Source organism: Zeus faber (genome assembly GCF_960531495.2).
Source record: "Zeus faber genome assembly, chromosome: 7".
Classification (NCBI taxonomy): domain Eukaryota; kingdom Metazoa; phylum Chordata; class Actinopteri; order Zeiformes; family Zeidae; genus Zeus; species Zeus faber.
This window is the reverse complement of record NC_137203.1, coordinates 20,557,355-20,567,354: the sequence shown is the minus strand read 5'-3', so window position 1 is coordinate 20,567,354 and position 10,000 is coordinate 20,557,355. Positions and strand designations below refer to the sequence as shown.

General features: G+C 44.9%; 1 protein-coding gene across 1 annotated transcript in view; it reads left to right on the top strand.

Annotated features, from left to right (window-relative positions):
* mctp1a (multiple C2 domains, transmembrane 1a) overlaps positions 1-10,000 on the top strand; it is a gene marked incomplete at its 5' end in the record, with an annotated part of 175,249 nt that overhangs the window by 112,570 nt on the left and 52,679 nt on the right. The window contains 4 exons of the mRNA XM_080003866.1: positions 4,731-4,833; positions 5,773-5,875; positions 6,567-6,668; positions 7,476-7,550. Of these exons, the coding sequence (XP_079859992.1) occupies positions 4,731-4,833; positions 5,773-5,875; positions 6,567-6,668; positions 7,476-7,550 (383 nt within the window). The remainder of the gene's footprint in view (positions 1-4,730; positions 4,834-5,772; positions 5,876-6,566; positions 6,669-7,475; positions 7,551-10,000) is intronic.

The following is a 10,000-nucleotide window of genomic DNA, read 5'->3' as shown; positions in this document are numbered from 1 at the left end:
AAAACATACAGTATAAGAGCACGTAAGTAATTTTACGTAAGTAAAAATGTCAGATTTGTACTTTTACTTCGGTAAAAGGTCTGAGTACTTCTTCCACCACTGTCTGAAAGTGACGCTATTGGGACTATGTCATACACATGTTAATTCATATATTTGCTTAAAAACAATTACAGATTGGAGAAATCTTTGACTTCAATCCAATAATAGTCCAAGTAATATCTATATCTGCAGTACATCTAAGTATATACAATATATATCCCTATGTCTCCTTGTTTTATCCAGATTCCACCTGAATCTTTATCAGCAGCACTTTCCATCTCTTCCAGACAGAGATAGGGACTAATAGGCGTACGTCTACAGGGCTTATTTATTTTGGTGTTCCTGACCCTGTCACCGTCAGCGTTTGAGCTTGTGTGCGCGTGTTTTTTTTGTTTTTTGTTTTTTTTTTCCACGTGTGTGTGTGTGTTCCTGTTTGTGTATGTGTGTCACTGACAGAAACAATGGGCTTCTAAGAGCCTCATAAGAGCCCTCACCACATGAACACCCCTTTATAACTGGCCAGAGCGAGAGAGGGTCAGCAGCAAGGTGAGGCAGAGCGAGAGAGGGCGAGAGAGAGGGCGACCGAGAGACAGAGAGAGAGAGAGAGAGAGAGAGAGAGGCGGGGGGAGAGAGAGTGCATGGAGGTCAAAGGGAGTGAGAGGAGTTCACCATCCCACTCCCATTCACACCGCCTCCTGTCTCTCTCTCTCCCTCTCTTACTCTCTCTCTCTCTCTCTCTCTCTCCCTCTCGCAGTCCATTTCTCTCGCCCCTTAATTGAAGTGTTTTTGTGGAGTAGCTCCACTTCAGCCGGAGTAGGATAACTGAAAATAGTCTCGAAAACCAACAATCCCTTCTGTCTGACAGCTCTTGTGGCAAGAAGTGGAGTTCCGCACTGTTCGGCCATTTCAATAGCAAAACACACACACACACACGCACACACACGCACGCACGCACGCACACACACACACACACACAAACACACGCACACATACACATACACACACACACACACACACACACACACACACACACACACACACACACACACGCAAGCACTGACACGATGTATGCTTTAAACCACAAACACATACTCGCACATACATACACACTCAAAAATACTCACTCCATGCAGTAGCACCATGTGTATAATATTTCAGAGTCTAATATAAGTATAGTAAGTATATTTTAATACTACAAATTTAAAACTACTCCAGACAGTACACAGAACACCCCAACAGACAGACGCACTGTTCGGCCATTTCAATAGCAAAACATGCACGCACGCACGCACGCACGCACGCACACACACACACACACACACAAACAAATCCTCAAAGCCCACACACATACTGTATTTAAAAGCAAACAATAAAAGATGAATTTAAATTACTTATTTGTATTTATTATTTTAAATTACAAAACAAGTATTAGATATAAATGGAAAATAACATACCTGTAGAACATAATAAAAATAAAATGTGTTGACTTTATATAACGCAATAAACATCTTTTTTTCTGTATATTGGTATAATTTTGTCACTACTTGTGCAATAAAGTGCAATAATTTAATATTGCAATAATTTTGTAATAAAATTGTAATAAGTAATAGTTACATTTGAATAATCTAGTAATAACATTGTAGTAATTTAGATCAACTCATCCATTGTTATACCATACCCTACCATACCATATGTATATTATTGTGTACATGTTTATTCATCCTTTACAGAAATTCCCCAATTATATTTATATTTACATGCACAGCTTATACTACCAACCATACTGCCACTTAGCCCCTATATATATATTTTATATATATATTTTATTATATATATATATATTTATTAAAGTTTTTCTTTTTTAATGGTACACATCTGTCTGCACAACAATGCACCAACCCCTTACTAAGACAAAATCCTTGCATATGAAAAGGCACTGCCTGGATGAGCAGATCCTGATTCTGATTCTTCTGACAGTGTAAATATTTGAAACATCGTCACTCGAAACTTTACGAGGAAACCGGTATTTGTGTGTTTGTTTTTTCCAAGTTCATTGCAGGCAGAATTCGGCGTGGATTTATAAATGTGGAAAGTCCGAGGGATAATTAATTAGATGCAATTATCCAGAACTCTATGGGAAATCCGAGATATGGAGGAAGAGCACGCCTGTCAGAGCCGCTAACTCCTCGCTTTATTTAAACCTCCAGCAAGGCAATTAAAGCCCCCGTCCCTCGATTGCGCACCATGTGCAACCCTCCGCAGTTATCTCCGGGCCCCCGAAATGGCTTTGAACCTGTTTTCTCGGCGTGGAGGAGGAGGATGGGGGGGAGGCGGCGGAGGGGATGTGGGGGGTGGTCGGACATTACCTGGATGATCGCTGAGTGGCGCTCAAGCCCGAGCGTGTAATTGGGAAAGACAGCCGCCTCTGGTGCTGGCGGCCAATAAGGTGAAAGTTCATCACCGCTGACAACTGGCTCCCCCGCATCAACACTGCCATGTCATTAAAAAAAAAAAAAAAGAAGAAGAATATTAGGGGGTTGGGGGCGAGCAGCCAGGAGGGAACGGTCGGGGGGGGGGTTGTTTTTTGAGAAAAAAAAAAAAAAAATCCATCACTTAATTTCAGTGATTGCATTAGAATTTAATCAGGGTCGATTCACGGGTCGTTTTTCTGCCACGGTAGCTCAGGGACGGTTTGAGGATGTGAGATCGCTCCGGCTGGAAAACAGAGAATAGAAAAATGCCTTCAGTGTATCCATCTGTTTATATTTTTGACATATTTATTCATTGCCCGGTAAATGTTATGATGTTACACCTCCAGTGAACAATGTGGTGTGTTCACTACCCAGACAGTGCCGGCAACAACCTTCACATACGGTATAACGCGTGGCGCGTGGTGGATTTTGGGCGATATTTTGATTCGCAGTGTTTTGTTGATTTCCTGGGGAGTCGGGGGGGGGGGGGGGGGTGGAGGGGGCTGTCGATATCCCCCCTTTCAAACGCTCGCCGTCGATAGAGGGCCACGCGCGGATGTGAAAGGTAACACCTCGGCCTCGCCATTGATCACAGTGACATTTACTCACAACGCCCACTAAATGTCCTGCCCTTGTCACAACATTTGAAGAAAATCACGCCGATCAATGACACCGGTGCACGGGACGGTCGCACGCACGCACGCACACACACACACACACACACGCACGCACACACACACACGCACACACCTTAAATTGGTACACATACACCTATATAAGCACATAGACATACTGTAGATTCAAAGGCATAAGAGTTATCACACAGTTATTACACTTTCCCGTCATTTTTCTCCCCTCCAACCAATCCGTTCTATCAGCAGCGCTGCAGGTGCTCTCTGGTTTCTCTGGGAATTTTGCGTTTTTCTCCTTTTTCCCTTGTCTTCGCGGCTTCCTGACCCAGTCTTTCAAAGCGACAAGCGCAAAACAAAAAGCGCGGCCGTTCCCGATGGTTTTGAATGAGAAATTGTGATCAAAGCGGGAATTAACAGTTTTGTTCCTTTGAGTTCATTTTAAGTGAGTTGAAGGGAAGGGAAGGGAAGGGTAGGGTAGGGGAGCATCTTTCGTTCTTTCTTTCCTTCTTTCTTTCTGTGTACAAAGAGAGGGAAACATGTATTTTGGTTATAGTAAACAAATTGAAGATATATAGGACACTGCCGGGTTTGATTATTATAATGCGCCGGTCTCCTGAGGAATAAATCACTGTTGTTTTGATTATCTCTCTTGTCCTCCATCTTATTCTCTCTTTCTCCAACCAGTTACATAACCGGTGTTCATTTCTGAATCAAGAGTTTCACTGGAATCACTTTGCATTAATGAATGGGGTTGACCATGTATCTAAAATTATATATATATATTCGGGGAAAAAAAAGTCATCTGCTGCAAAAGTCATTATTCCTTCAGTAGATTAATACCAAATACGGCGTTTTTCTACAATAAATTCAAAACTTTCCTCTCGAAGGACGCTCCAACCGTATTCCTCCTCCGTTTATTATTTGTAACTCTCGACCCAGCTTCTCTCGTTCCCCTTCTCTAACTTCATTTGTTGCACATTTTCATTCATTACGTCTATATTTCAGCACTCAGGCGTGGAATAGATGATGAGGGAAAACGGCCACACACTCCACTCTGGCTCGTCTTTATCGCCGCCGCCAAACTTCGGCGGCCTTTTTAGGGCCGCCCCGTACTCACAAGCCCTCTTTTACAACATTTTCCTCCCCCCTCCATTCTCCACATCCCGCCCCCCCACAACCCACCGCCCACCACCCTCCACCCTCCCCATCCTTCCCACGAGCGCCCGGGGCAGAGTTGTCCCAGAGCTTATCTGCTGCTGGATGTCCAAGTCAGCTTCCCTTCCCGGAGCCTTGATAGTATAGTGGATAGTAACAAGCATCCACGCTGTTGTGTGATAAACAGCGACGGGGGGGAAAAAAAAAACGAATCCGGTCTGATAAACAGTGGTTATTGGAGCCGTCACATGGTAGAAAGGGACGGATATCATACTCTGTCTTTCTCTAGAATATGTGGGACTGGAGATAAACGGGAATTAGCACGGCTTTTGTCGCTTCTGTCATAGCAGGTCTTCATAAGTGAGCAACGCATGGGAGTGTGAAGAAATGTGTGTTATTTCGTGTGTGTGTGTGTGTGTGTGTGTGTTGTCAGGTAAGAGTGATCCGTTCTGTGTGGTGGAGCTGAGCAACGACCGGCTGCAGACGCACACCGTCTACAAGAACCTGAACCCAGAGTGGAATAAGGTCTTCACCTTGTGAGTGCCTTCAAAAAAACACACACACACACACACACACACACACACACACACACACACACACACACACACACACACACACACACACACACACACACACACACACACACACAAACAAATCCTCAAAGCCCACACACACATACTGTATTTAAAAGCAAAAAATAAAAGATGAATTTAAATCACTTATTTGTATTTATTATTACAAATTACAAAACAAGTATTAGATATAAATGGAAAATAACATACCTGTAGAACATAATACAAATACAATGTATTGACTTTATATAACATCTTTTTTCTGTATATTGTTATCATTTTGTCATTACAATGTAGTAATTTGTAATCCTTGTTTTTGTTTCTTCTGATAACTCTTCATTAGGGGTTGTTATGTTGTTTTATTTAGAATTTTCACACCCAATAAGAAAGATGGAACCTAGAATGTATATCTTTGTCGCCTGTACTTTTTTTTTTAATGAATTTAAAAACATTTTAAAATTTTCTCTTATTTGAAACGGCCTCATTTTATATCCTTGATTATTATACTAAATAATTATTTGCCGTCAATAACAGTTTGAACAGTTCATTTTACATTAACTGCACATTAACCCATTTCAGTAAATGGGGTCTGTATTATTTTTTTTTCGTCTGTAGTTCACGTCTTCTTTCAATCTTTCATCTCGGGACATGACATCACACGACTTTTTTCATTTTTTTTTTTCCAACTTGAACGTGTTAGGAAGTGAATTGAATGATAATATCGGCTCAAATGCCAATAACAATGGCAACGTGCTGTCATTGTTATTTTTGTGTAATGGTCAGATTGAATGGCATATAATTTCTAATACTTATGTATCATAATACCTATGCATCTTTTACAGAGTTTAAAGGTTGTAACTTCTCCTGTGGCTGATGTCTCTTTTTGTCTTTTTCTGTGTCCAGCAACGTGAAGGACATCCACTCGGTTTTGGAGGTCAGCGTTTACGACGAGGACCGGGACCGCAGCGCCGATTTCCTGGGGAAAGTGACCATCCCTCTCCTGAAAGTGAGCCGCCGCTCCCAACAATATCTCCTTGTTGTTTCTTTCTTTTTTTTTTTTTTTTTTTTTTTTTTCCCCCCACTTGTTTCTTCCTCCCCCGGGGGGGCGGAAACATAGAACACACAACACCGAGAAAAAGAGAAAAGAGCAGAAGCGTTAAAAAAACCAAAAAAAGAAAAGAAAGAAAACGCACCGAAGAAGATATAAAAAGCGAGAGGTTATTTTTATTTTGCACAAAGAGAAACCAGATGACACGGGGCGGCGGGTGGGTGGGGTGTGGGGGGGGGGGGGGGGGGGGGGGGGGGTTATAAAAGCTTAAGAATAAAAAAAAAAAAATGGTATGAATAGATTGATAAGTGAACGGATGAGAGATGATATGATCACATGAGACTTTTAAACATGCATCCGTGCGGATGGCGTGCACGCATGTATACGGCACGCGCGCGTGTGTGTTCTGTGTTAATGTGCGGGCGGGCGCTGTTTGTGCCGCATTTGGAGCGTGTGATTCCCCAGGATGCTTAATTTCTGCCTGACAGAGCCGCGCGGCGCCCGGGTAATGAACAGGTACTTGTCAGAGTTGCCACAGTTGTTTTGGGCTCCCTGTCAGCGCCGGCAGCCGGGGGTTCAAAAGGTGGCGCGCCGAGCCGATTCAGCCGGGTATTGCCAGACAGACGCCTGTCATGTCCCTCTCCCGCAGATCCAAAATGGAGAACGCAAAGCCTACGCCTTGAAAAGCAAGGAGCTGACAGGGCCAACAAAAGGGGTCATCTTCCTCGAAATAGACGTGATTTTTAATGCTGTAAGTCTTTTCTCTCTTGCTTTTTTTTTTTTTTTTTTTTTTTTTTTCTAAATTCCCTCCTCCTCGTTACCCCCGCCGCCACCCCCACCCACATCCCCACCACCCTTGTTCTCGCTAGAATCTCTCTCCCTCTTGTTCTGCCGTCTTTATTCTGTTTGTCCCCCCCACCACCACCAACACCACCACCACCACCACCACCCACCCCTCCTCTCTCCTTCTCCTCCCGTCGCTTCCATCTAGTGCCTCGTCCCTCCTGTCCCCCATCCTCATTTTTTGGCTTTAATTATCGAAAAGACTCCCTCTCGGCGCTCTTTGTTCGTCTTGTTTCGCTGCCGCCTGTGTGTTTCGCCTTCTAGAGCAGCCATCTTACAGCTCTCTCGCTCTCTCTCTCTCTCTCTCTCTCTCTCTCTCCCTCCCTCTCTATCTCTCTCTCTCTCTCTCTCTCTCTCGCTGTAGCCTCTGACATGGGGCGCACTCTAATGCATGAGCTCCGGCGTCACGTTTTCTTCCTGCACATCCTGTTCCACCCGACTGTTTCGTCAATGAAATCATCCTTATTATTTTAAATAGCATATTTTCTTTGTTTTTTACTGATTCTATTTTTTATTTATTGTATTTATTATTTATTTTGTATTCCTTATTTACAGTATATTTTTATTATTATTATTATTATTATTATTATTATTATTATTATTATTATTATTATTTATTGTTTATTTGCGTCATTGACTCCATTTTAGCGTGGCTGGTCCATATGTTGATAATGTGGTGGTGTGTTTATTTCAAGGTTTATTTCCTTGTCACCAGGTAAAAGCTGGCCTCAGAACGCTCACCCCCATAGAGCAGAAATACATCGAAGAGGAGTCCAAGGTGTCCAAGCAGGTACATCTGTCCCGAACACCTCTCCCTTATCACTCTTCTCACTCTTTTCATCCTTGTCTAGTACCCCCCACCCCACCCCCGCCCAGATAAACCCAACAAAAATCACACAAAAAATTACCCCCCTCCCTCCTACTCTACTAAACAACAAGCCAGACGAGAGAGAGAGAGAGAGAGAGAGAGAGAGCGAGAGAGAGAGAGAGAGAGAGAGGAGCATCTTGTGAGGCGGGACACAACAACTGTGTGGGCAAGATGAGAGAACGGACGGCGGATGATTGAAAAGAAAAACAGCATCCCCTCCCATTCTCCCATTGCTCTCTCTCCTCTCTCTCTCTCTCCCCCTCCCCACCCCTCCACCACCCCCACCACCCTTCTTCTCGTAACGCCGAGCGGGTGAATAGAAATGTCAAGCTGTCAGCTTCTGGGGTGCATAAGTAGATTGGCCATCCTTATAGTTGGCCCTCGGTACCACCGCCGCTTTGCACTTCATTGTCACTCGGCTCAGTGTGGCGGCGTCACAAAGAGCTGAATGCTGGGTGGGTGGGGGGGGGGTGGGGTCGGGTCGGGATGGGGTGGGGGGGGGGGGTCTGGGGGTGGGGGGGTCCGCGTCAGACGTCTCATGTGAATGACCGCTCGGACGTGGCGTGGCACAGTACACATTCCCGACACACAACCCCATACGTTTCCCCCCATTTTGGCTCTCTCCGCCTTTGTTCTCTCCTGTGTCTTCTCCTCTAGCTCGATCGCCCGCTCTCTTCTCTCTCTCTCTCGCTGTCCTTTGTCTTTTGACTCTTTCGCTCTCTCTCTCTCTCTCTCTCTCTCTCTCTCTCTCTCTCTCTCTGTCTCTCGCTTTCCCCCTCTCCGTCCTCTCGTCACTTTTTCTTTTTTCTTCCCGTCTCCCGTTTCACCTCTGACTCCCTGAGATGACCCGTGTCAGCGTCTCGCAATGATGATGTCACCATCTCTGCTGTGGAGGGGTTGTTGCCCCCGGCGAGGGGATCTTTTGTTGCGGGAGCGCAACAACCCCCCCCCCCCAACCCCCCCCCGTTGCGTTTTAGACGTGCACGCCCCCTGAACGCGCACGCCCCCGACGTGTCTGGTGCGCACTTATATACAGAAAAGAGATTTTAAAAATGACACAGCGAAAGATTCCTACCGTGACATTTCAGTGTATCGCCTTTCAAGGAGTCCAAGGTCCAACGATTTATCAAAAGTGATGCATTCGCATTAGTGCCGTAACGAAATAATGAACCCAGGGAAGGGACGTGTGCACGTGCGCCTTATGTGGAATTGGGTGATTCGGGGACGACCATTTGTCCCCGACAGGACACCGTACGGTCGACCTCCATTCGGCACCAAATCAACATCTTATTATGCTCATAGACGAGCGGATTCACTTCTTAAGGTTTCTCGGAAGAGTTTTAAGAGAGGATACACATGTGAGTCACCACACACACACACACACACACACACACACACACACACACACACTTAAATCTGGGAGGACTAAAGTAATATCCCGGAATTTTCCGCGAGAAGGAAAACACACACACACACACACACACACACACACTCGTCTCGGTGCCTTTGGGGAGCACTTCGTCCTGACGCTGAACTGATTGGGCGGATGCCGCTGCTGTTGCTGTGCTATTCCCCAACTGGTTACTGGCTACCCAGGGCGGCCGGGCGGGGCCTGGCGGGGGGTCCCTGGTCCTTCGGGGGTCCTGACAACCTACTCAGGGGGGTGTGGGGGATGGGGGGTGGGGCGTCTCTCATCCTTGGCCCGGTGCCTGGAAGAGGCGGCGGCGGTCGAAACCGCCGTCGCCCCTCCGAACTTAATCACGAGGGACTTTGTGACTCAGCTCGTCTTGATTTTTTTATCACGGGGAGGGGTCTTCTACGCACAGTGTTATTCTTTCCCGAGAGGACGAATGAAGTTGTCATTGTACGGTGACCCCGCCCTCCCCCGTGTGTGTAAGAACAAGGTGGCGGAATGTTCCAAAGTCGTTTTCTGGACGCCCTCGTTACCCCAGTCAATATTCCCACAATGTCAGCTGAACGATGGAGTCTGCAAGTCTCAGTGGCGGACAACAGCGGCTTTTTTTCGGTTCATAACAAGATTTTTCTTACTTGTATCTCTGTACTTTATTATGAAACCACAATGGATGAACATACGTGGTGTGTTTGTCTAATATACAGTACAGTACACATTGTATAGAAACAAACAATGAACTCTTATTCATGTCTACTGAGTATTGCTGTAGTTTCTGCTGATGACAACAACTTTTTTGTTTGATATTTGCTATTTATTTATTTACATCATATATATTATTCATTTATACATTTTTTTCACAGGTTAATTTATTGGCTTCTCAGAACATAGAAAATTGAGAGTTGGTCATTTGCAATGACCATTTGCCGTGAATCATTCATTCAAATCATCATTCAAAGAT